This window comes from Choloepus didactylus, chromosome 27, assembly GCF_015220235.1.
Source record: "Choloepus didactylus isolate mChoDid1 chromosome 27, mChoDid1.pri, whole genome shotgun sequence".
Classification (NCBI taxonomy): domain Eukaryota; kingdom Metazoa; phylum Chordata; class Mammalia; order Pilosa; family Megalonychidae; genus Choloepus; species Choloepus didactylus.
In genome coordinates this window covers 7171826-7198743 of record NC_051333.1, presented here as the reverse complement: position 1 = coordinate 7198743, position 26918 = coordinate 7171826, and the positions used below count along the sequence as shown (strand labels likewise).

The following is a 26918-nucleotide window of genomic DNA, read 5'->3' as shown; positions in this document are numbered from 1 at the left end:
ATTGAGATTGTTCAGATACCATACAATTATGCAAAGATCCAAAGTGTACAATCAGTTGCCCCTGGTACCCTCATACAGCTGTGCATCCATCACCACACTTAATTTTTGTTCAATTTTTAAAACCTTTTCAATACTCCAGACAAGAAATAAAGTGAAAGATAAAAAAGAAAAAAGAAAAAAAGAAAGAAAAGGAAACTCTAATCCTCCCCTATCCCTAACCAACCCCCCTCAATTGTTGACTCTTAGTATTGATATAGTATGCTTGTTACTGTTTATGAAAAAATGTTGAAATACTACTAACTGTAGTATATAGTTTGCAATAGGTATATATTTCTTCCCTATATGCCCCTCTATTATTAACTTCTAATTGTACTGTCATACATTTGTTCTGGTTCATGGAAGAGATTTCTAATATTTGTACAGTTAATCATGGACATTGCCCACCATAGGACTCAGTTTTATACATTCCCGTCTTTGGATCTCCAACTTTCTTTCAGGTGACATATATGACTCTGAGCTTCCCCTTTCCACCTCATTCACACACCATTCGGCACTGTTAGTTATCTAGTTCTTCCAGTTTTAAGGTTAGGTCTCTGATTTGAAATCTTTCTTCTTTTTTAATGTAAGCCTTTAAAGCTATAAATTTCCCTCTCAGCACTGCCTTTGCTGCATCCCATAAGTTTTGGTTCTATAGGTCGCTTAGGCTATTTTCAGTTTTTATTATTCTTTTTTCTTTGTGCTTCTTAACCTGACCCATTTCAATTGTATTGTCTCAGTTCACTGCTTCTTTCTTCTGCCCACTCCAATCTGCTGCTGAAAAACCTCCTGAGAATCTTTCATTTCAGTTATCATGGTCTTCAACTCCAGTAGTTCTGTTTGGTTCCTTTTTTAAATTTCTGTTTCTTTATTGAGATTCTCATAGTGTTCACTCCTTGTTTTCCTCATCTCCTTTAGTTCCTACTATTTTCCTTCCTCTCCTTGAGCATACTGAACATCATACTTTTAGCTTTTATCTGGTGTGTCCAGAATCTGGACATTTTTGTTGATGTTTTCTGGATTTTTATCCTCTTCCTTTGGCTGGGCCATCATTTCCTTATTCTCTGTATTGTAATCTTTTGTTGCACACTGTACATTTTTTTCATATAAATCATCTCTAAACTTTATTAAGTGCATAGCCTGGCTCATCAAATGATTTTTGAAGAGGCAGAATGATGTAGCATCAAATGACAAACTGATTGTAATTAAAATCCATCCTCAAGCATGAACTAATAGCTGGCAAATGAAGAGGAAGCATTAGTTATGTTAAAAGGTGAATTAATAACCCTGGGTCAAATAATGCTAAAACGTTCTAATGGCTAAATTTCACTGATAGCATTCCAAGTTCTGAAGTCAGTCACTCATCCTTTTAAATCAAGTGTCCAGCTATCCTACAACTGATTAGGATATACTGACTTCCACTTTTTATTTCAGCAATTTCAAATCCTTCCATTGGGGTAATTTTATTTTTAATTTCTTTCCCACATTGATTGCAGATTCCATTCTTTTCAAATTTTGTTCAGATATCCTGACTCTGATTTCACATCTAGTCACATCATAGGTCATTAAAATGCTTTATTCAAAAGACCATTGAATTTAGCAGAGTATTTAATGCACTTTAAATCAGAAGAACTGAGGTTGAATTTCCATTTTACAACTTACTAGATGAATAGTGTTGAAATTAACCTCTTGAATCTCTGCTTTTTCCAGTGTACAAGGAATTTTAAAATAACTATATCCACAGATTCCTTATAAGGAACAAATGTGTTCATTTGTATGAGTCTTTCAGTGGTACAGATATAAAATATTATTTCTAATGTTAACTGATAGTTCAACAATAGTCAAGGGTATAATCAGGAAAATAAGAAATACGAGTATATGCTATGGATTTTGAGAGGTAAAAAATAATACAGTTTTTCATATTCAATTCAACTTTTTATTTTATACAAATGAAGAACTCATAGTCAGAGAGAGAAATGTCCAAGGTCACTCAAATACCAGACTTAGAGATTTTGGATAAGTCTCTTGAGTCATCATCCTGTATTTGTCCTAAAAAACATAAGTCTTCAGGAGCTTGCTGGGAGAATTGCAGACAAATGCTCAGCAGCCATCTCCCAGCCCTGGCCTATCCCTGCCTCCTTTTCTATTGTGAGATTATGTTTTAGTCTGTTTCCATGCTGCAGCCCAGGAGGAGATGCTAGGTCTAACTAAAAGGGCTGATCAGACCCTAAACCTGGAAGCTGGGAACAAGCAGCCCCAGGGTGGGAACTCTCAATGGGAACTCTCAATGGGTGGGAACTCTCAATGGCCGGGCTCCCTCCCCCTGGTGTCATATAAATATACCACCCTCAGCAGCACAGATTTGTCTCTCCCCTCCTACAAGAAGTGGGGCGTGCAGAGCTGCCATCCGCCGACCCTGGCTGGAGCAGTTGGCCTCCCCGGGAGCCGGGCCGTAATGGGATCTCCTCCCCTGCTCTTCTGGACCCTTTGTGCTCTGTAAGAGATACAGCAGTCATTTGCTGAAAGTTTCTTTGTGACTGAGCCTGAATTTCCAGGATGTACTGTTCAGCTACTCGAGCCACAGAGATACTGACCTGATAAGTCCCAGATATATGCTAACAAGAAGGGAATGAAATACTGTTTTTAAATAGGCACAATGCCATTTTAGAAAACCACACCAAATATATAACACTCAATAAAGAGACGAGCAGTAGTTTTCCAGTTGGTCTTCGAATTTGAGGCTAGGAAGAAGTCACGAGTTTGCTGCTCACCATCCCCTTCATGTGTAAAATGAATAGGACAAGAAAATCGGTAATACCCTTCAGCGCAATGACTGACTCAGCTTCAGATCATTTTCCGTGGCCTCAAGCAGACGTGGCTTAAGAACTGGGCCTTCTGACAAAGGCACACTGTACAGTTTAGTATTTTAAAATGTTAACTATGGGATTTATTCCAAGATCTCTGTTTCTTGGGTTTATAACCACCATAATTTACCAGCCTCTTCCTCCCACTCTTCCCTGGATGTGTATGGTGTTCTCCTGCACTCTGGAGTTTCAAAATAGTCGATTCAGACAGTTCCTGCCTGTTCAATAGGTATTTTGGTGAGGACCTGACTTCTGGAGCGTCCTACTCTGCCATCTTCCCACGATTCCCAATGCGGTTTATGACTAAACTTGCTTAAATTTGTGCTCAGAGGCTTTGTTTATATGCTGCTCTAAAATGTTCTGAAGGCACTGATACTATTTCTAGACAGGGTTAAGTGGGGGCAGTCTTGAAAAGGTTGGTGAACCAAAGAACCAACCACTACGTACAAATTTAAGGGGGAAGCAAGATAAGGCATCCTTTAGGAACACATAAAACAAGGTTATCTATTGATTGTCATTGAAATGTTGTGACCACCAGCTTGCAGGACGGCATCTCCTCTAGGGGCAATGGTTCGGTATTTTCTAATCCAATGTTTGCAGTGACTTTACAGACCACAACTACGGCTAATAACAAGAATCAACTGTATTATAGATGGGACATATTCAGCCCCAATATAGTGGGCAGCGGCTCTGAGCATGGACTCTTCTGCCTGAACTCCTGGGTCTGGATCCAGACTCCACAACATCATGGCTATGAGACTTTGGTCCCTTGACCTCCGTGTGCCTTGGTGTCCTTGTCTGTAAAATGGGAGGACACAGCACTGAACACACGGGGCTGTTGTAAGCATGAAAGGAGTTCACATATGCCAGGTGCTCTGAGCAGACCCTGGCCCACGATGAGAGCACTGAGAGAGTGCAAGCTTGAAACTGTAAAATAGTAATAATAAACGATTCACACTCAGTGCTGGTGAAATTGTAGTGAAACTGGGATCCTTACATACAGCCAAGCTTCTGGCAAGCAGATTATGTTAACCCCTTTGTAAAGCAATTTGGTAACATGTTCCAAGAATTGGGAAAGTGGTCAGAGGCTTGATTCCCATCATTCCCATCTGGGAAACAGAGAAATAACCCCCCAAACAGATGGAGAGACTAAGCACGGAGAGGCTCATTTTAAGATTATTCATAATCTTTGCACACAGGTTGTCAGGCAGGGTCTTAGGACAAAACCACGATGGGGTGGTGGATTTGTAAATTATTCTATACCCACTCAATGAGGTATCATTAGCCCTAGGATTGGTAAGTATGGCGTGTATGTGGGGGCAAAGGAAAATGAGTGCAAAACGCAGATGCTGAAACCGTCTCTACACTCCGATTACAACGAAATAAAATCGTTTGTGCATTGATAAATATCCTTAAGGTGCCTCTCATTAGCGGTGTTTTGGATTGAATTGTGTCCCCCAGAAAGACATGTTCTAACAAGTTCTAACCATAGTCTATGTGACTATGACCTAACATGGAAACAGGGTCTTAGTTACGATGAGGCCAAACTGCATAGTTTAGGCAAGCTACAGCCAGAAGCCAGGAGAGGGGCATGGAACAGTCTCCCTACTTAGACTTCAGCGGGAAGTGTGTCCCTGCCAACACCTTAATTTCAGACTTTCGGCCTCCAGAAATGTGAGATGATAAATTTCTGTTATTTTAAGTACAAAAACAATTACATTTGTTTAAAAGTGAAATCTGGAAGTGAACATGGAAAAATAAAAGTAATATGACTTCTGAGGGTGGCCAAAGGGTGAGTTATATGACTTTCATTTTTTGATCCAAAACTTCTGACAAAAATATGGATATGGAAAGCAGAGTGAAAATAAACCAGAGAGAAATACGCTGAAAATGAATAGTGAGTCTCTCTGGGTGTTGTGACTATGGGGAATTGGTATTTTCATTCATAGCCCTCTATGCTTTTCAAATTATCCTTTACAATGAGCATGTTATTTTTGTCTAATTTTTTTCTCTTTATGAAAACATCAGTGAATTGTTTTTATATTTTGTTTCAAAAATATGGGGAAGGAAAAACTTCCTTCTATATATAAAATCAGATGATGTTTAATAGGGCATTTGCTTTGTGAGGTAAAAATCCTAGAAATGGAAAGATAGAAAGAATAGGACATAAAATGGTTGTAAATATGTAAATATGTTTTAGCTCACCTCAGATTGTGAAATTTGTAGTTTAAAATTTTAAAGGAAATTTAAACTATTAGCATTTATATTTAGCTACAAATATTTGAGAGTTTTACTCTAAAGGGTTAATCTTTATAGCCATGTGGGTTTCTTTTTTTCCTCTCTTGAATATTCAGGCTCCAATTTAATGAATGACCAATAAATTGGAAAAGCTCAGAGACAGCTGTTCTTTTTAAAGATCCCAGATAAGGCTGCATCCCATTTGGGCCACCCCCTAACTATACCACCTTCTGGGGACATTGTAGGATCAAGGAAATATACATGAGGGGTGGGGGGAAGCCCCCCAAAACAATCAGAAGCTGCCCCAGTTGGTGATAATCTGTGCCATTTTTTCCTTCAGGAAACAAAAATCTTTCTCAACATATGGTTTCAGGGTTCCTCTCTGGGAGGAAGTCACTAGTGCTGATGAAAGCTGAACTGAATTGAACACCAGAAACACCAATTCATTGCACGCTCAGGTTTTCTAGTCAGCATGAGTTCTCAGATGTCCAGCAAGCTGTCCATGCAAAGGCTTTCTCAAAGTCTTCACAGTTGTAGTCCTTCTGTCCTGTGTGATGTCTCTGATGTTCAGTAAGGTGGGAACCCCAGCTGAAACCCTCCCCATACTCTTTACACGCATAGTGTCTGCCACCCATGTGAACTTTCTGATGCTGGATGAGGTGTGAAATCTGGGTATAGGCTCCCCCACAGTCCTTACACTTGTAGGGCTTCTCTCCCGTGTGGATTCTCTGATGCTGGATAAGGTGGATGCTCTGATTGAAGGCTTTCCCACATTCCTCACAGGCATAGGGTTTCTCACCGGTGTGAATTCTCTGGTGTTGGGTGAGGGACGAGTTGTGACTGAACATCTTCCCACATTCCTTACACTTATAGGGCTTCTCACCAGTGTGGATCTTCTGGTGCTCAATAAGGTGGGTGCTCCGGCTGAAGGCTTTTCCACACTCGCTGCACTCGTATGGTTTCTCTCCGGTGTGGATCCTCTGGTGTTGAATGAGGTGTGAAATCTGGGTGTAGGCTTTCCCACAAACTTTACACTCATAGGGTTTCTCCCCGGTGTGAATTCTCTGGTGGCGTGTAAGGGAAGAGTTCTGGCTGAAAGTTTTCCCACACTCATTACACTTGTAGGGCTTCTCGCCAGTGTGGATTGTCTGGTGTTGAGTAAATGAGGAGGTGTGACTGAAAGCCTTGCCACACTCGTTACAGATATAGGGCTTCTCCCCCAGGTGAATGCTCTGGTGCCTCATAAGATGGGAAATCTGCGTATAAGCCTTCCCACACTCATTACACTCGTAGGGCTTCTCGCCAGTATGAATCCTCTGGTGCTGAGTCAAGGAAGAACTGTGGCTGAAGGCTTTGCCACATTCTGAGCACTCATAGGGTTTCTCTCCAGTGTGTACTCGCTGATGCTGAGTCAGGGATGAACTGTGGCTGAAGGTTTTCCCACACTCGTTACATTTGTAGGGTTTCTCTCCAGTGTGGATTGTCTGGTGTTGAGTCAGGGAGGACGTGTGACAGAAGGCTTTGCCACATTCACCACATTTGTAGGGCTTCTCCCCAGTGTGGATTTTCTGGTGGCGGGTGAGGTGGGAAACCTGTGAGTAGAACTTTCCACACTGCTTGCATTTGTAGGGTTTCTCTCCAGTATGGCATCGCTGGTGTTTAATGAGGGAGGAGCTCTGGGTGAAGGCTTTCCCACATTCCTTGCATTTGTAGGGTTTCTCCCCAGTATGAATCCTTTGATGTTCAGTAAGCGATGAGCTCTGAGTGAAGGTCTTGCCACATTCATTGCATGCATAGGGTTTCTCTCCAGTGTGAATGATGTGGTGCTGGATGAAATATGAGCTGTTGCTGAACCCCTTCCCACAATCGTTACATTTGTAGGGTTTTTCTCCAGTGTGAATTCTTTGATGTAGAATATAGTCTGAATGGTAAATGAAGACTTTCCCACATTCTATGCAGTGAAATTGTTTCTTCTCTATGAAGGTCCTTTGGTGTTTCAAGCTCTTTCTTGGCTTCCATTTCCAGATTCTCTCTCCACCAGGTACTCTTTGCTTCCTGATGAGGGCTGAAGTCAGCCTGAGGCTTCTCGCAAGCTCATTATATCCAAGGCCTCTCTCCCCAGAGGGGTTTTCCTTAGGACTAGCAATCAAACACCTCATATGCCTCTCCTGTTTTCTCCGGTCCTCCAACCAAAGGTGACATGTTTGGGATTCTCCTAACTTGGCCTCTCCAAGCACAGTCCTTGTAATTCCCTCCATCTTTTCTGCTGGGGAAGCTGACTCTTCAGAAATGCTCTTTATTGGAGGTGTCTCCTGAGAAGATGTAGTGCTCATCTCCAAGTCTGAAGGAAATGGAAAATATGAATTTCATCTGTTCTAGGAGAAAGGGAGTTGGTTATTTGGGACTGGCATTGTAAACTTAGAATGAAGGACTTCAAATTCTGGTTTAGGATTTCATGCTATTTTAAAAGGCATTAAGTAGATAGATCCATGTTCTGACATGAAATGGTGGTCTTGATATTCTAAGAAATGCAAAGAATCAAGTTGCAAAACAGTATATGCGTACAGAAGTTTACTAGGCATAATATATAATGAATTTTTACAAATTAATACAAATATAGAAACAATCTAATTAATGAATGAAGCAGAAATATGAATAGACAATTCACAGAAGAGAAACAAATGGCTGATAAATACACGAAAGGATGTTCAACATCAGTAATAATCTAAAAAATCAAATTACTAGGATACCATTTTATACTTTTCAGATTGGAAAAATGTTTAAAATATGCAAAATATCCAGGGTTGGTGATTGAGCAGGGTAGGGGCTTCCCCATGCCTTGCTGGTGGGATTGTACAAGGAAAGAGTTTATGCAGAAGGAAGACGTAGAAAAGAAATGAGTAGCAGGAAGCAAAACCATTTGGAATTTATTGAAGGAGAGGATTGGTTGTTTTTTTTTTGTTTTTGTTTTTGTTTTTTGCTCATAGACTGGTTCTTTGGACATACAATAATTGCATAATTGTTATGTTCCAACCACAGTGCTGAACAAGACGTTTGACCCTTGTCTTCAGAGAGGCAGGCAAGGCAGGCTGGTACTCAGATATTTTGGATATATCCTACTCATCTCCTTAGCATCCCTGTCCTTAGCATCCCTGGAACCATTGCCCCCCTTTCCATGTGGTCCATGGGGCTGTCAATCATGGTCTCCTCACTCCCTAACTCAGGGGAGGGCATGAGACCCCGGATGGCCAATCATAAGACCCCCACACCCAAAGCCATAATAATTGGTTCAGGATCTAAATGCAGCCAATCAGAATTTTCCCTGAGACTGATATATGGGGTTGCTAGGCAGAATCTAAGTCTGAGGTTGTGGGTGGCCATATTGGCAGCTATTTGAAAAGGCCCATAGATAGGATGAAACTAAAACAACAACAACAACAAAATAACAGAATCAAAACGTGCTAGGAAGAGGGGGAGAAGAAAGAGAGAACGAGTGAGCCCAGACAACACAGTTTAAGGCTTTATTTTCATCTATGCCTAAACATTTCCCAGTTGTATTGGTCAAAACAAAGTCTAATTGTGCTTAATGCTATTTTGAATCCTTACATGTAAAAGAATCCTAATACCTCAGAAAATAATACTAATAACAATTATTGAGTGTCTCCTATGTGCCAGGCTATTCAACGCTTGTCCCGTGTATTAGATGATTAAATCCTCAAGAAAAATCAATGAGATAGATACTTTTATTTTCCCCATAAGGAAACGAAGGCATCAGGAGCTTAAGTCATTTGGTCACAGACACACAGCCTGTCAGTGGCAGAGCTGGGATTTGAACTCAGACAATCTGGCCCCAAAATCCACACTCTCAACCACAACACAGACAAGTGCTATAACAGCAACTCAACCAAGCAGCCATGAAAGCACTCAGATGGGGTGGTCCAGAAGTCAGCGAGGGCTTCCTGGAGGAGGTGACCTGTAAGGTTCACCTTGAGGAATATGAAGGTATTTGCCAAGCAGACAAAGCAGGGAAGGTGTTACAGCAAAGGAAACAGCACGAAAGTAGGACCACATGTGCAGCTTCACTGAAGTCGGAGTGTGAGCCATAGTGATGGGAGGAGAGGCTGGGGCCATAGCGGGGGCCTCGAGGGCCGGGCAGAGGAGCTGGGACTCTTCCCATGGGTGCTGGGGAGCCCCAGGAAGGCTGTGAGCAAGGGAGAGAGGGGTGAGTTCTGGCTCTGTGTGATTTGGCCTGGGCAGGGAGAGACTGGAAGCAGGGAAGCTGGGCGAGGGACCAGGTGAGGATGGAGAGGAGGGGCCGGGGCAAAGTCAAGGGCAGGAAGGATGGGGCTGGTGACGGACTGAGGCGGTTGGCGCGGGAAGGGGATGGAGTGGACCGTGATAGAAACAAAGATGCTTCCGTGCCCCTCTTCTGATGGATTTCTTGGCACGGGGGATGCCAAAACCTGGCCTCTTCCATGTTCCCCCACGAGCTAGGCCAGGTCCTGCATCTGAGTCTTCACACAGGGACCCCCAGTGGTTGCTGCCACTCCCTGGGTTGACACTGTACGTGTTAGTTCATTTATTCCTCCCAACCCTGGGGGTGCTTATGGCCCCTGTTTTACAAACGAGGAAATTGAAGCACAGAGGGGCTAAGTGATGAGGCCAAGGTCACCCAGCTAGGAGCCAGGATTTGAACTCAGGCAGCCTGACTCCAGAGCTGATGAGGACAGCCCAGACGTGACATTGCCTGGCTCTTGCACGCACACCACCGGCCCAAAGGCGGGGCTCGGAACAGGGCTCGCCCCTGCTGGGATCCCCGCACCCACCTGCACAGACGGACGGCCGCGCTCCTCTCTCCTCCGTCCTTGGCTCTTCGCCTCGCTCCAGCCGGGAGATCACGTCGGGTTTGGTCCCCGGAAGCCCTGCCCCTGGGAACAGACACGAGACTCGGCTGTGGGGGTGCGTGCATGGGGCACCCACAAATGGAGGCGATAAGGGCCAATGCAAGACTCTTTGGAGCACCTACTGCATACCAGGGAGAGACTCAGAGCTGACAGCACTTTCAGGCTCTGGGCTGTGTGCCCCACACGGCAGCCACCAGCTGCGTGCGGCTCTTGGGGTCCTGACATGCGGCAAGGGTGAAACTGAGATGCTCTCTAGAGTGTAAAATAAGTGCTGGATTTAGAAGATGTAATAGTGACGAAAACATAAAATATCTCATTCCTAAAGTGAATATTTATTACATGTTGAAATGACAGTATTTTGGATAGATTTGGGATAAATAAAACATATCACTAAAATTAATTTCATGTTTCTTTTTTAATACGCGCACTAGAACATTAAAAATTAACTACGTGGCTCGTTTCCTATTTCTATTGGATAGCGCTGCTTGAGCCTTCTATGCCTGAAGCCTTCCACCCTAACCCTCCTGGATACGTGAATGAAGATACAAGCATCAAAACATCTCAATTAAACTGTTCTTGAATCCTACAGTCAAAACATGTGATCCTTGATGAGAAAAGCAAAGCATTCCAACAACAGTTATAATGACACTTAAAAACTAACATTTATTAGGGTCTTTCTAGGTGCTGGGTATGTTTCTAAGCTTGTTAATTCCTCAAAACAGGAAACTGAGGCACGGTTGAGTATCTTGTGGGGGGTAATGGAGAAAAGACCGCAGGAAAGCATGGAGGGTGGGGGAAATCCATGGAGGCTTCCTGGAGGAGGTGAGTTGACGGGCGACCAGGAGTGAGGGTGAGAACATGCCCTGGGGCATCCGTGTCCCTGCTGGGCATCGCTGGGCATCCAGAAGTGAGCAGATCCCAGTCTCGAGGGGGCAGTAGCCTCACACACAGGCGGTCCCCACCCAGGCGACTCCTTGACTGCTCCCACCGAGGACCCCGTTCCCTGCCTGCCGGGCTCGCACCCCACTCCCTGTTGTCACCCAAAACGGCTCCACCTCCAATTCTCCATGTCAAACATCTCCTCCCCTCTCCTCCCCCCAGCTGTCCCCAGTGGAGTCTGGCCTGTGGCTGGTGGGGGTGTCCTGGGTGGGGAACCCGGAGGGTGTAGGGCAGAGGCTGTGCGGCTCGTCCTGCTGCCCTCCCCCACACTGTCCCCGCCACCCCCGCACATCGCGTCCCCCAGGCAGCCTGGGGCTCAGGACGCCTCCCCGCAGCCGGCCTCCTACCGCGCCCCTCCCTCCCCGGCCCTCCCTGGCCTGCACCGAAGTGGCCCCCAACAGCAGCCAGACCCAGCCGCCCTCCTCTGTCGTGCATGTCGCGCAGGCACCCCGGGGGCCGGAGGGCCGCTCCCCAAGCTGGAGAGCATTTCACCTCCCCTCGGAGCCCAAAAGCGCCGTGCACGGTCCCATCTTTTCTCCCCAACTCTCCAAGATGAGTTTCTGCTCGTTTCTTCCCTCCCCAGCCCAGCTTCTCCTCCTCGCCCGCCTGAGGATACCTCGGGGTGGTCGAGTCCGCCCTTCCTCACCGGGGGTCCTGGGACCACCCTGCATCTTCCCACATGCCCCGAGCTCGCCCTCTCAGCGGCTCCTTCCATCTCACCTGCTTCCTCTGGAGTCAATCATTCCTCCCCTCCCCACTGGCGGGTCCCCGAGCAGACACACGAGCTGCCGCAGCCTTGAAAACCCACCTCCCCCTGCCCCACGGAGGAGAGTGAGGAAGGGAGAGAGCAGGAGGGGGTGGGATTGAGGGGTTCAGGGTTCTGACCACACAGGGTATGAAGCAGATTCAAGAGACAGCCCGGTGACCAGGTGGGTGGGGGACCGTCCCCAAGATGGGGCGCCTGGGACCTGGGGTGTGGGGCCTTCCCCGGGGGACGCTGGCTGCCCAAGGCTGAGCTTGGGGACAGACCGACGAGGTCATCCTGTCCAGGGAAGTTGAGAAGAGTCAGCAGAGCAGACCGCAGACGGCTCTCCTTAGGAAGGCCAGCTTGCCAGCCCTGGGCACTAGTTTGGGGGATTCCCCCCATCCCCTAACTAAGGGGGCCTCACTCTGCCTAAGCTGTCCATATAAACAATGGGAGTTATGCCGAACACCTACTGCCTCCCGGGAGTCTGGAAGCTGGGTACGCGCCGGGCAGAGGGTCCCTGAGTGAGCCCCCAGCAACCACCCTGGACACTGGGTCTCTTAACGAGCGTCCGTGGAGGACAGCACTTCACACGTGTGTGGTCACAACGTGCTGCTGGAGGAGTTCAGCACCTCCCGGGCGACTCTGCGGGGAGAAGGCTCTGGAAGCTCGGGCCTGGTCTCCTGGGAACCCACTGCATCCTTCCGCTGTATGAATCTCAGCTGTGAGGACGACTCTCTGCCGAGTCCTGAGTCTCCTAGCAAATCACTGACCCGGGAGGTGGTCTTGGGGACCCCCACACAGAAGTTTAAGTCAAGGTTCCGATAAGTTGTCCAGTGAAAGGGTGTCAGGAGAGCCGAGGATGGAGCCTTCAGCCTGCCACTGTGTACTGGGAGAAGCAGAGACAGAGGAGCCAGAAAAAGAAATTGAGACGAGATAGAGGGAGAAGGAGATGCAGAACAGTGAGGGTCCACAGGAGAGGCCAAGGCCTGAGCAGGTGGGGGCCGTGGGGACGAAGAGCAGGGGACGGGGCAGAGAGAGCCGGGCACAGGAGGGCTGGGGCTGGGGGACAAGGGTGGTGCTTGGGGTCTGCTCTGGTGACCGGGGGGACGTGGGGCTGACCAGAGCCGGGACTGAGGAGGAGGAGCAGGTTGGCAGGGAGACGCTGAGCGGGGTGTGGGCTCTGGTGAGGGCGAGGGTCCCGGGGGGAGGAGGTGTGTGCAGGAGACAGGTGGGTGGACAAGGGTAGGATGTGGGGGACGCACTCAGGGACAGCATCTGTGTGCTCTGCGGAGATGTTGAGCCTGCGCTGGAACCTACAGACTGGGAGGCCGTCCAGGAGGCACGTGGGGTCAGAGATTCCAGAGTGGATTCCAGAGTGGAAGCTGAAGTCGCTGGACTTGGGGAGATCACTTGGGAGGGAAGCATGAGAAAGGGCAGGCACAGGCGGAAGTACACCCCTTTTTCAGGAACATTCCGGAATGCTGTGACTCCAGGACGAGCTGACGGAAAGACAGACAGACAGAGAGGCCAGGCACCGGGACGGATGAGGGGAGCTGTGGGGCACCGAAGGCACCAGCGGACGCCCACGTTTAAGTGAAAAGAGGGCGGACAGGGCATCACTCCTCTCCCTGGGGAAGGCTGGGGGCGGGGCCTCACCCAGTGAGAGAAGGTTCCGGTAGTTCTCCAGCATCACGTCCCGGTACAGCTCCCGCTGGCCAGGCCCCAGCCAGCCCCACTCCTCCAGGCTGAAATCCACGGCCACGTCCTCGAAGGTCACCAGTTCCTGGAAGGGCCAGTGTCACATGGCAGAAGGGCCCGTCCTCCCGAAACTCAGGGGCGGGAGAGGTCATGGGTGAAAAGCCTATGACTGCTCTCTGTGCGTTGGAACATGCGCAGTCAGTGATTTTGGGACCCCTGAATGTAAAAAGTCCCGAGCAGCCACTGGCCCAGGGGCACCTTGGTAGAAAGTAGAACCAGGTGCCGCTTCCACATGACTCTTTACTGCCATCTGCTGGACAACTGTCATAGTAAATATATCAGTGTAGGGTGTAGGATGAGAATCCCACCCCTTCAGTGAGGTTCCCTTGTGCAGTGCGGAACCTGTACACCAGTACTGGGCAGCCCTTAGAAACACTTTATTTTCTCTATTATTTTTTAACTATTAGGTCACTATGTGCAAGAGATATTCCTGAGCCCCATTACATCCAGGACGCCAATCCTGATCCTGACCACCCCTCCCCCCACTGCCCCTCTCCCAGTATTGGGAGAGACAGGGATGGTCCTCTGGGGTCCACAAAGTCCATCTTGGGGAAGAGGGAACCCAAACTCACCTGGCCCTTGGCCATCAGGGTCCCGGTGGCCATTGCTGGGTCCTGGACCTGCACTTCCAGGAGAAAGGGCCAGGCCTGAGTCCACAGAGCTGGAAGAGGGGACCAGAGCAGAATGGGGTCAGTCTCAGCTCAGAAAGACACTTCTCCAAAGATGCCTCATGACAGAGGATCCTAGAATGGCCTGGTCTGCTATGAGCTAAAGCAAAGGCTCAGGACAGGCTGCCTGAGGCCCCCGTTCAATGGCAGCCACAAAAACCACCAAGTGGCAGCCACGACGCCAGCTCACGGCACCCACACCACACCCCCGAGGGGGTGACTAGCCTTATCTCCGATGAGGAAACAGAGGCCCAAGAGGTTAAGGCACTTGCTCAACATCACACAGTTACAAGGGGCAAAGCAGGACTGGAACCCAACGTCTGGCTGCAGAGCACCCCCCACCCACCTTTTTGCTTTTACTTATTATTTTTTTATTATGGTAAAATACACACATCACAAAATTCGCCAGAGTGAGCCCCCTAAACTGTACAATTCAGTGGCATCTAGTACATTCACAATGTTGTGCAGCCATCGCCCCTATCTAGTTCCAGAACATTCCATCACCCCTAATGGAAACCCCACACCCATTAGCGGTCACTCCCACTCCCCTCCCCACCGCCCTTGGCAAACACTCATCTGCTTTCTGTCTCCACGGATTTGCCTATTCTGGACATTTCACATAAATGGAATCACACAAAATGTGGCCTTTTGTGCCTGGCTTCTTTCACTCGGCAGCATGTTTCTGAGCAAGGATCAGGGCTTCGTCCATTATTACGGCTGCACAGTTTTCCCTTCTATCTGTCTCACAGGTCCCAGATCCTGGCTTAAGATGTTGTTTAAATCACAGGTCCAACAGCTAAAATAGAGCTCATGACTCCCTGCCAAGGAGAGGAGGCCATGCTGACTGTGCAGCCCCTCATTCATCAGACGTGTTCTAGCCCAGGTGTGGGACAGGCCCCTCGGGGGTCTCTGAGTGCAGGGAGATGAGTGGGTCACGGCGCCACCCTCACGGGACTCCCTGTCTGAGGGGGGAGACAGGCCGGATCCACAACGTGTGGAAGGCTAGACAATGTCCCCCAAAGGTACTTGGGGGCCTGTGAGTAGGTGCCTTCCATGGCAGAAAGGGCCTTGCAGATGTGATGAAGTTGAGGGTCTTGAGGTGGGTGTGCTGGTTTGAAACTGTTATGGACCTCAGAAGAGCCATGATCTTTTAATTCAATCTTGTTGGGTGGAACCTTTTGACTGAGTGTTTCCATGGAGATGTGACTCACCCAACTGTGGGTGAGATGTTTGATTAAATTATTTCCATGGAGATGTGATGCATCCCAATATGAGTAGGTCTTAATTAGATCACTGGAATCCTTTAAGAGAGCTGAAGGAGAGAAGGAGCTCAGAGAAGCTAAGAGAGACATTTGGAGAGAAGCTAAGATTTGTAATGCAGAGTTTGCTTCCGGGAGAAGCTAAGAGCCAACGCAGACCCAGACGCTTGGAGATGCTGGGAGATGCAGACAGAAAGGCATTTGGAGAAGCTAAGCTAAAGACAAAGCCCAGAGTTGCCCCAGAAAAGCTAAGAGAGGACCCCCAGATGCTTAGAGAGAAACACCCTGGGAGAACCAAGCTGAGAGAAGAGAGACAGAAGCCCAGAGACATTTTGGAGAAACCCATTTTGAAACACAACCTGAGAGCAAAGGACCAGTAGATGCCAGCCACATGCCTTCCCAGATGACAGAGGTGTTCTGGACACCATTAGCCTTTCCTCAGTGAAGGTATCCTATTACTGATGCCTTGGTTTGGACACTTTTACAGCCTTAGAACTATAAATTTGTAACCTAATAAATCCCCTTTATAAAAGCCAATCCATTTCTGGCATTTTGCATAACGGCAGCTTTAGCAAACTGGAACAGTGGAGGATCAACCTGGAGGGAGACTGACATGGAGGAGAAGAAGGCCATGAGACAGAAGCAGAGGGGAACAGCCTAAGGGAGAGAAGGTGTTATGTGCTGGCTTTGAAAACAGAAGATATGGCCACAAGCCAAGGAAAGCAGAGCACCTCTAGAAGCTGGAAAACTTCTATAAGGAAGGAAACAGATTCTTCCCTAGAGTCTTTGGAGGGAGTGTGACAACGATGTGATTTCAGCCTGCTGACACCTGGTCTAGACCAGATGCCTCCAGAATGGGGAGAGAAGACATTTTCGGTGCTTTAAGTCTCCAAGTTTGCACTAATTTGTTTCAGCAGCCACAGGAAGCTAATAGAGTCCAGAAATGAAAAGATTCAGCACCTTGCAATTACTGTCTTAAACATCTCCTTAAAAATTGCTCTTTAATTACAAAAAGAAGAGGGGAGCTTTAGAGGGGAGAAATGGGCAGCACCACCTTAGCCCAGTGATCGAGGTGGAGGAAACTGGGGTGGGGCAGACAGATATCCTGGGCCCTGATCTAATGAGGGGGGACACAGCATTACTTCTAGGGTACACCTGCCCGAAGGCAACACCTGAATCTAATCGAGAGGAAACACCAGATGGACCCACGCCATGGGACGGTGGACAAGGACATGGTCTGTGTGTGAAGGTCAGGAGAAGACTGTTCCAGATGAAAGGAGAGCAGGAGACAGGACAGCTAATGCAGCGCATGACGGCCCTTTTCTTTTGCCTTAAGGACACTATCGGGACAATGAGCAAAATTTGAATAAAGTCTGTAGATTACCTAATAGTATTGTATCGAAGAGAATTTGCTGTTATGTAAGAGAATGACCTGGTTTTAAAAAATACACAAAGACCCAGAGAGAGGGGGACAGAGACCCAGAGAAGGGGACGGAGACCCAGAGAGAGGGGGACCGAGACCCAGAGAGAGGGGGATGGAGACCCAGAGAAGGGGGGACGGAGACCCAGAGAGAGGGGGACGGAGACCCAGAGAGAGGGGGACCGAGACCCAGAGAGAGAGGGGGACGGAGACCCAGAGAGAGGGGGACGGAGACCCAGAGAAGGGGGGACGGAGACTCAGAGGGGGACAGAGCCGTGAGCTCGTCCTCAGCGCTGCGCCCGGGCGCGCGGGTCAGCCCTCCCAGGCTGTGATTCCACGTCTACCACTTATTGGCTCGGGGGCCTGGGAGAAGCCGCGGAGCCCACCCGAGTCCCGCCTTCCTCACCTGTCGAGTGGAGGAAGGTAGACCCCTCCTGGGAGACCGCAGTCCTCCGCGCTCGCTCTGACCCTAGAGAACAGCAGACGCCCCACGCCTGCGTGCTGAGCGCCCTTCGCCCTCCCACCCTGGCCCGCCCCCGAGCCCCCGCCCACCTGGCTCCAGGTCCGGACTCACCTGTGCGCCCCTTAGCTCAGACCAGACCTTCCCTCCCTCCAGGGACCGCGGAGTGCGCCTGCGCGGCTGGCGCCTCAGCCCCGTAAGCCCCGGGACCACGGCTTAGACTATGTTTCCCAGAAACGGCAGCGACTCACGCTCTGGGGAATGCTGGGAAATGGAGTCCGGGAGTGGGATCTGGGGCGGGAAAAGAGGAAAAAAATGTTCTGAATACAGTGCTTCCTTTGCAGCTGGAGGAAGCCTGGTATTTGCGAAATGTGTGTCTGCACTGGCGCCGCAAATATCTCCGTTAGAGCGAGAACCTTTTCTCTGCCCTACACAGGAGGCGATGTGTTAGTCCATCTAACCAAAATTTCTTCTACTGTAGGTAAAGCTTCAGGACAGACAAAAGTTGGCCCCATATAAACTGATGTTGAAGGAATTGAGCCCCTGCTACTTAATTATCCAATTTCCTTGACTTCTTATTCTGTCTCTCACTCTCACAGATGTTGCACAGAAAAGAAAACGTAATAACTCCAAGCTTTCTTGAATGAATGAATGTTGAATGAATGAATGAATATGTACAAATGTTCCTAAACAATGTCTATGATACCTCCACTATGCCATCCCCAACACCCGGGAGAGGCAAGGAAATTAATACTCTCTCCTGGAGCCTCCAGAAGGAACCAGCCCCTCAGGTAATGTATGACGGGCATGTTACATGAGTAAGAAATAAACTTCCATTGCTACAAACTACTAAGCTATGGGGGGGAGGGGGTATTATTTGTTACTGCAGCATGACATGCCTTTCCTGACTGATATAATCGCGTCTTAAGACCTTGATGAGGCTTACATTTGATACAAGTCAATTCGCACAGTGCATCATGGCTATTTGTCACAAAGCTTGTTAACTCCGGGACCCTGTAGAATGGGCAGTGTGGCACAATGGCTAATCCCACTTATTTAATGTGTGACACCGTCAAAGTCATTAACTTCTCTGTGCTTCAGTTTCTTCACTCTACATGGGGATATAACAAATATCCTCTTCAGCAGGTTATGAGATTTCAATGGTTGATAGAAAAACCATTACAACATTAGGTGGCAAATAGAAAAATACCAGCTATAGGTCTGCTATGAATATTATTAAAAGTTATTAATAGTTCCCACCTCCTGATCTTCGCCTTTGCTGCTCCCTCTGTTGGGAATGCCCCTTCTCCACTTTTGGAAAACTCCTGCTTTTCTTTCAAGAACAAGCTCTCCTACAGCCTCTCCTCTGGGAAACCTTCCCCGATTGCCACCCAGCAGGAGTTGGCAACTCCCTTCCCTGGCTCCCATAGGCCTTTGAACATCCTGGTATCCTAGCCTGATCTTGCTGGGATGCAATTATTTGGTAACTGTTTCCTCCGCCCCAGACTCAGCGCCACGGGGAGCTCCCATCACACTGTACTTACGCACAATTTAAGTATCCTTTTACTGCTTGCTTCTCCTGGGAAGTTCCTAGGAATTTAAGGAAGTGGCTGGACTAGCAGGTAGTTTTTAAAACACACCACCACCACTGCTAGCCAAGCAGAAAGCATCTTCGGGCCACCAGTTTGCGCCCCCCGCGCTAGACCCTCTCTGGTGGGCCTCAGTCTACCCAACCGCCTAGGAAGTGGACGGGAAGCCCAGCATCTTCCCACGCTCTTGCGGACTCGGCTGCAGCGGCCCCGCCCCCCGGGCAGCGGTGACGTCACGCGGGTCGTCAGGGCTGTCGCCATGGCGACCAGCAGGCCATTGCCTAGCCACTTCCCCGGCAGAAATGCGTGGGTTCCTCGCAGAGGCACGCGGTAGAGGCACAAGCAGTGCCCGATCAGAGATGGAGAGGCCCAGACGTGCCCGGGGCCGGAACACGCCTCTAGAGCAGAACTGGAGCCTGGTTCCCGCGGACTTTTCCGATACCGTGGGAGGGAAGGGACCGTCCACCGAGAGGTGCTCGTGCTCCGCGGGAGGACGCGGGAAACTACCATTCCCAGAATCCTTTCGATTGAGTCCTCTGTTCTAAGGCAAAGGCGCCCACTAACAGCGCGCTGTCTTGCGCATGTCCTACATCTGGTATCTTAGCAACGGATCACAAGGAAAGTCAACGTTTTGGCCAATCAGAAGTCGTTCTTTATTTGCACACACTCCTGCCATTAAATAGACTGGAGTATAGTGTCTATGGCAACGGATGCAGTCATGGGAGATGGAAGATTCTGGGAAATGTAGTTTATTAGGGAATTTTAGCGGGCCCACCAATTCTTACTACTCTTCCATTTCATATCTATCACTGGTAGGAAAAATTTCCCGTCACCTAACAGAGATCGATAAACATGTTTTAGTTGACTTGCAGTATTTGAAATAAATTAGTTTCAAACACCAATTATGGAGAAATTTCACATAAAAATCTGCCTGCAATCCACAGATTTGAAAATTCTGGGGCTATTGTCACCATAACCACAATAGGATGGTGCTATTTTCTATCCCGTTTACGTGAGATCTGCAATCAATCACTTTACCTTTCCAGACCCATGAGATTTTTGAGTTTTCAATCCCAGACCCCAGGAAAAACTGCCAAACTCCTTTCCTTGGCATTCAAAGCCCTTCAGTATACGGACAAAGCTGTCTTTGTCGGCTTGTTTCCCAACACTGCTACCCTCATTTATTCAGCAAATATTTATTTACTCTGTGCCTGCTCTGGGCCAGGCATTGTGCTAAACATTGAACCTTCAGCTAAATTCAGCACTGTTTTTTTTTTTTAAATGAATCTTCCCACCATATAAATTACCCATTAAATGAATCCTGAATTAGATAGCAATTGTTCTATGAGGTTCATAAGCTGAAAGAACCCATTCTATCTGAATTCATTTGGTGCCTACTCTGCGTTAGCGAGTAGCAAGAGCTGAGAGCAAAGGATTTATCTGAAAATGTATCCAGATCCACTCAGGAACACAGAGGGTGAGAAATCGGAGCTGGGATAGGGATACCTGGACCCCCCACAGCAAACCCTGCTGTTCCCCTCAGCCTAGAATGCAGTTTCAACCACCTGTGTGAGGTTGGATTATGCACCCCGACATGGACGTGTTCTTAATCTTAATGTTCATTCCTGTGGGTATGAACCCACTATAAATAGGACCACTCAAAGATGATATTTTTAGTTAAGTTCTGGTCCACCAAGCAGGGGTGGGTCTTAATCCAGGTTACTGGAGGCCTTTTAAAGAGACCTGGGAAGTCACACAATGAAGAAAGACGAGGACATCACCATGTGACAGAGAAGCCAAGGAACCCCAAGGATCGCCAGCAGCCAGCACCAGCATGCTCCAGTATCTGGGGAGAAAGCAAGCCTTGCCGATATCTTGATTTTGGACTTCTACTAGGCTCAAAACTGTGAGTCAATAAATTCCTGTTGTTGAAGCCAACCTGTCGTGTGGTGTGACTGCAGCTCAGGAAAACCAAGACACCATCTCTGCTGGCCATCCTTGAAGGTTAGACCATGGTGTCATCTTCATTGGGACGCATTTCTCCCTCCATGTAGGAATGGTTGTCCCTGAAACCTCTCACAATAGGTTGGCCATCCCCCTCCAAGGCCAAAATCATCTTCTGCCTTGAATTAGGGTAATTAGTTTCCACAGATGAGTCAGTCCTGGTCCCAGCCTTTGAGGGGCAGCAGTTTCCCATAGGGAAAAGGAGCTGGACTCCAATTAGATGCTTCAGATTAGGGTCCCTGTTTCAGTTTGCTGAAGTTGCTGGAATGCAATGTACCAGAAATGGGTTGGCTTTTACAACTGGGATTTATTATCTTACAATTTGCAGTTTTTAGGCCTCAAGGCATCAGCAGGACAATATCTGAACTCTGAAGACAGACTGCCAGCATCTGGGAGACACCTCTGTCACATGAGAAGGCACATGGCTGGTATCTGCTGGTTTTCGTTGCTTTCAGCTTCTGGCTTCAGTGGCGTCTTCTCTCAGCTCCACCGGGGGCTTTTTCTCTAAGCTCTCTGGACATTTTCTGTCTTTTATTCTCTTGTAAAGGTCTCCAGTAAAAGGATAAGACCCACCTGGAATGGCCTGGGTCACATCTCAATTGAAATATCCTCACCAAAATGTCCCACCTACAGCAGGTCTGCACCTACAGGAATAGATTGAAAGAATGTGGCCTTTTCAGTATACAACAGCTTCAAACCACCATAGTCAACAAGAAGCCAACAGAGACATTATGGAATCTGTCATAGATTTTATTGAACTTTTCCTTCCCGCTTTGTCATCCACAAACACCCCCCTATTGCAGCAGGAGTCTTCGGTTTTCTCTGTACATACAAGCCCTGGTCAGAGAGAAAAGAACTGGAGATTAGAAAGAGAACTTCAGGCCCCTCCACATCAACCGACCCCAAACTCCCCAATCGATCACTGGCCTGATTTGGCTTAGCCTTTCAAGGGTGCCAGGCAGCCTGAGTGTCTGGGTAGATTTCCAGGGATCTCAGCTAATCGGTGTTGGTACAAGAGGAGAGAGGAGAGAGAACTTGGGGCTTGGAGTAAGGGTAGAATGCAGACATGGAAAGAGTCTGAAAAAGACAGAAGACTCTGAGAGACACAGATACAGAGGAAGAGACTTAAAGAGAAGGGAAAGACAAACAGATGGAGAGAGAAGAGGTAGAGGCAGAAGAGGGAGACAGAGAAAGGAAGAGACAGAGTCAGAGATGCAGAACAGGGCTGCATGCGACATAGAATGTGTCTGGCCTTTGTTGTGGGTTCTTGGGAGGAAACCTGCAAACCCTTGGGATTTCCCATGGTAGGAAAGTCTAATTCATCGGGGGCCTTTTGGACCACACCTGCTGGCTTATGCTGAAGAGGGGCTCCCCTGGTACTTTATGCTAATGAGGTGACTCAGGACGGGGACAGCCAGGAAGACCAACCTTGTCATTACAGGGTTGGGGCTTCCGGCCGTGTGACATCAGGGGAGCGGATGGGGCTGGAGACGAAATCCGACCATTTGACCATGTGGCCAGTGATTCAATCAACAAACCCTAAGGCATGAAGCCTCAACAAACACTCTGGGTGAGCTTCCCTGGTTGGCAATATTCTTTGAGTATTGTCACACATCGATGTGCCCAGAGGGTAACAAGTCCCTAAGGACAACAGAAGCTTCGTGGTTTGGTCCCTCCCAGATTCTCTATCCCCACCCCTACCCTTTGTTTCCTTTTGGCTTGTATCTTTTTGCTCAAATAAAACTGTAATTATAAGTATAGCACTTTCCTCAGTTTTGTGAATTGTTCTAGTGAATCACTGAGCCTGAGGGAGTCTGGGGGGGGGACCTCCAAATTTGTAGTCAGCTGGTCAGAAGTGAGGGGACCCCTGAGCTTGGGGCTGGTGTCTGAAGTGAGGACAGGTTTTTGGGGGGCTGTGCCGTTAACCTGTGGAGTTTGGCCTCACTCTGGGCTGGCTGAGAGACAGGGGAGAACCTGGGGGACACGGGGGGAAGAAACAGAGACCCAGAGATGGGGAGAAACTTCTAGAGACAGGGAGAGAGAGACTTGGAGCCATAAAGGCAACCTGGGGGGCAGGTGATAGAAGAATTGGGACTGGGACAGAGGAGGGACCAAGAAAGCCCTGAGGGAGAAGCGGGGAGACTCGGGAAGGGGGGAGTTTCAAAGATGGAGAAAGAAGCTGATAGGGACCGAGAAAGTTCCATGCAAGAGACGACAGGGTGCTAAGTGCTTTCAAGGGCTTCACCACCACCCATTTTTGCATATGAGACTACTGAGGCCTGGAGATATCAGGGAAAGGAGGGGAGGGGACAATTGGAGGAGGCTGAGAGATGGGTCTGCAGGGGGGCGGCAAGCAGCCAGAAGCAGAAGGAGATACATGAATATAGAATAATGAAACCATCCTGGGACTGTATTTCATCTTTATACCAACATAGTCACAAAATACAATTTTTAATTTTTGTTTCTACAAGAAGGCAAAATTGCCAAGAGCCACGAAGTTACAACACAGCCCTGGGGAGGGGCTGGGGGGAGATGGAGGGATTCAAGGATACACAGAGGGGCTGGAGGGGGCAGGCGGAGAGGACTGGCCACAGAGGGGAGGGAGGGAGGGAAAGAGGGGGGGAGGGAGGAAGGGGACAGAGAGTGCGTGTGTCAGTTTGAATGTATTATGTCCCCCAAATGCCATTATCTTTGATGTAATCTTGTGTGGGCAGACATAATCAGTGTTGATTAGATTTCTTTGAGTGTTTCTTTGGAAATGTGCCCCACCCAGCTGTGGGTGATGACTCTGATGAGATGTTCCCATGGAGGCGTGGCCCCGCCCATTCAGGGTGGGCCTTGATCAGTGGAGCCATATAAATGAGCTGACTCAGAAGGAACTCAGTGCAGCTGTGAGTGACGTTTTGAAGAGGAGCAAGCTTGCTAGAGAGGAACGTCCTGGGAGAAAGCCATTTTGAAACCAGAACTTTGGAGCAGAAGCCAGCCATGTGCCTTCCCAGCTAACAGAGGTTTTCCGGACGCCATTGGCCATCCTCCAGTGAAGGTACCCAATTGCTGATGTGTTACCTTGGACACTTTATGGCCTTAAGACTGTAACTGTGTAGCCAAATAAACCCCCTTTTTATAAAAGCCAATCCATCTCTGGTGTTTTGCATTCTGCAGCATTAGCAAACTAGAACAGTGTGGGAAGTGGGGGTTGGCGGGGGTGGGCAGTGAGACCCAGACAGGAGGGGAGCATCCGCCTTGGGCACAGAGACTGAAAGACCTGTCTTGGAGAGGGAGCCCTCGACCAACACCACAGTCCAGTAAAGAGGACCCAGACTCAGGGGGCGGAGCTTGGAGAGCTAAAAGGAAGGGCGACAGGTGAAAGACTCCGAAGGGGGCATACTGGGCGTGGAGGGGGAGCTGGAGGCACAGGGACAGGGACAGAGGAAGAAAGGAGGGGGTTGTGATGAGAGGGAAACAGTTCAGAGGGAGAGACGCCAAGGAAGGGAGAGAGAAGGGGAGAGGGAGGGAGAAACTGAGGCAGAGAGGATCACAGATGGAGAAAGAGAGCAGAAGAGGGGCTTGTTGAGACAGGCAGAGAGCGGGGAGAGGGAGGGAGAGGACAGACAGCTGGAGACAGACCAGACAGGCCTGGGGAAGAGGCTGCCAAAGGGGAGGATGCCGGAGCGCACAGGAGGGATGGGAGAGAGGAGGAGGAGGAGACAGACGGAGGGACGGGGAGAGCCAGGAGAGGGCAGCCACCGGGACAAGCTTGGAGAGAGCTTCAGAGATGCAGGCAGACATGAGAAAGAAGATGGGGAGACGGATCCAGATGGAGGAAGAGGCTGGAGAGAGACACAGAGGCAGAGAAGCAGAAAGAGGGAGAAGGCCAGGGACAAAGAGTCAGAAGGAGAGAAACGGAGGGAGGGAGGGAGGGAGACAAGACAGGGAAAGCGGGACAGGGAGGCCCAAGAGGACACGGGGAGGGGCCCGGGGCGCCTGGACCGAGGAGGGGCAGGGGTGACTCACGAGACCAGGATCACCGCGAAGACGAAGAGGGCCAGGCCCACGGAAGCAACGGTGCCCAGCAAGGCCTGGCTCCTCGGGTGCTGCTGGGAGGTGTCGTACCGCAGGGCCAGGCGGGGCTGCCGGTCCACTGGGGTGGGGGTGGAGGGACCCCCGACCTCAAAGTAAGTGCCCCATATTCGCCTCCCACCCACACCCCCTGTGGCAGGGCGGGCCCCCTCTCCCCTCTTCTGGGGTCTCCTGGGGTCCGACACTCCATCCATCCATCCGTCCATTCATCCATCCATCTATCCATCCATCCATTCATCAATCCATCCCTCAAATCCTGTATCGCACACACCTAGCATGGTGCTGGGGACACAGCCGTGCACCAAACCATCAGCCCTCCCTGCACACATGGCTATCTCGGCTAAGAGCCCGGTGCTGCCTGCGGCTCCTTTGCTGGGGCAGGGGGGATTTGGGTAGTGCACCTCAAAACCAAGAAAAGGGATAGCGACACCCCAAGCACACCAGGGAGGCAACGAGCTGGCCATTTCATGCCAACATGAAACAGCCGCCCGCGTCTTAGCTGGTGACCTTGAAGGCGGCCATGGAGTCCCTTTCTGCATCTTCCACTCGCCCTCTCTCTCTCTCCATCTGTCAGCGGAGCCTCCTGGCTCCAGAACCACCTGCCTGGCCCCGCCCCCTCCTCCCTCCTCTCCTGCTCGCCCCCTACAGGCTGTTCCCCGCGTGGCCGCCGGGGGGCGCCGGTAATTCCCAAGTCAGCTCAGAGCTGCTCAGAGCTTTCCAGAGGCTCTGGCCTGGGGGTAAAAGAAGAGCCCTCACCTGGCCAAAAGCCTTGAGGGACCTGGCCCCCATGTCACCTGGCCCCAGTCTTAGCTACTCTCCTCTCGGTTCGCTGGGTTCTGGGCAACCTGGCCTCCTCCTGGTTGCTCAGTCATGCTGGATCTTTGCACGTGCTGTTCCCTCTGTCGTTCACACTGATCCCTACACTCTCTTGCTGCCTTCAGGTTTCAAAGGTCATCTCTTCAGAGACACTTCCCCAAAGACCTTCTCTAAAGTAGGGCTGCCCCCTCAGCCCTAGGCACTTTCCATCAAATCATTCTCATTTGTTTTCCATGCAGCACTTCTGAAATTAGTCTTTTTGTTCATGTAATTAGCCTCTAATCCAGTGGTTCCCACCTGGGGATGATGTTGCCCTTCCCCCCCGGACATGTGACAATGCCTAGAGACATTTTTGGTTGTCATCACTGGGAAGGGGTGCTCCTGGCACCTAGTGGGTAGGGGCTAGAGATGCTGCTAAACCTCCCACAATGCACAGGGCAGCCCCCCCAAAAGGATGATCCAGCCCCAAAAGTCAATAGAAACCCTAGTCTACCCCCTACTCTAACCCCTCACCCCATTAAATTGTGAGCTCTGTGAGGGCAGGAACTCCATGTGTCTCCCAGTGTGGGGCATTAGGAAGCTCTCAAAATATGTGTTGTAGTTAAATACCATCCCAAGGAAGTAAACAAACAAATCCAGAAAGGGGGATAGTCAATGCAGGACCAGTCCTTTTCAACTAACCAATATCATGGGGGAAAACTGATAGGAGAAACTTCTAGACGAAAAAAGGAATGGAAAGACATAACAACTGAATAATGGAGAATTCCTTCTGAGGTCCTGGTTTGAACAGAACGACTGTGAGAAATATTCTGGGGGCGATTATGGTAGTTGGAAGATGATCTCGAAATTATTTGCTATCGAGGGATTATCGTTAGGTCTGTGGTTACCTAGCAAAGAGTCCTTATTTTTAGAGGTGCACATTACATGGGTGAATTCTCGTGATGTTGGTGATTTCTTTCAAAATACTTTGGCAAAAAAATAAAATAGGTGAAGTGCAGGTGGGAAAATTTCATTGTTAACCTAATTTGATAGAAAGTGCTACTTTAGAGAGTGTGATCAGAGAGGAGGTGACTTTTGAGGCCTGAATGAAGTGAAAGGGAGTGAGGGGGTCAGTGTAAATGACAGAGGGAAAAGC

General features: G+C 49.0%; 2 protein-coding genes across 2 annotated transcripts in view; both read right to left on the bottom strand.

The window, feature by feature from the left end:
- Positions 1–2386: 2386 nt before the first annotated feature.
- LOC119521113 (zinc finger protein 250-like) overlaps positions 2387–26918 on the bottom strand; it is a 35079-nt gene continuing 10547 nt past the window's right edge. Inside the window, 6 exon segments of the mRNA XM_037819168.1 lie at positions 2387–5934; positions 5936–7479; positions 9965–10066; positions 10172–10294; positions 13386–13512; positions 14060–14148. Of these exon segments, the coding sequence (XP_037675096.1) occupies positions 5602–5934; positions 5936–7479; positions 9965–10066; positions 10172–10294; positions 13386–13512; positions 14060–14148 (2318 nt within the window). The 3' untranslated portion in view covers positions 2387–5601.
- LOC119521112 lies at positions 11363–13459 on the bottom strand. The gene is made up of 2 exons (XM_037819167.1): positions 12992–13459; positions 11363–12615 (listed from the first exon to the last, which is right to left on the bottom strand). The coding sequence occupies exons 1-2, from the start codon at positions 13344–13346 to the stop codon at positions 12329–12331; spliced, it is 642 nt and encodes a 213-aa protein (XP_037675095.1). The 5' UTR covers positions 13347–13459; the 3' UTR covers positions 11363–12328.

Excerpts from the sequence above, each read along its gene's own strand:
- LOC119521112 (XM_037819167.1), bottom strand. The coding sequence starts at position 13,346 with ATGCCCTGTCCGCCCTCTTTTCACTTAAACGTGGGCGTCCGCTGGTGC. Across the intron at positions 12,616-12,991 it reads CACACAGATGCTGTCCCTGA|TACACAGTGGCAGGCTGAAG; the intron begins GTGCGTCCCCCA and ends TGCTTCTCCCAG.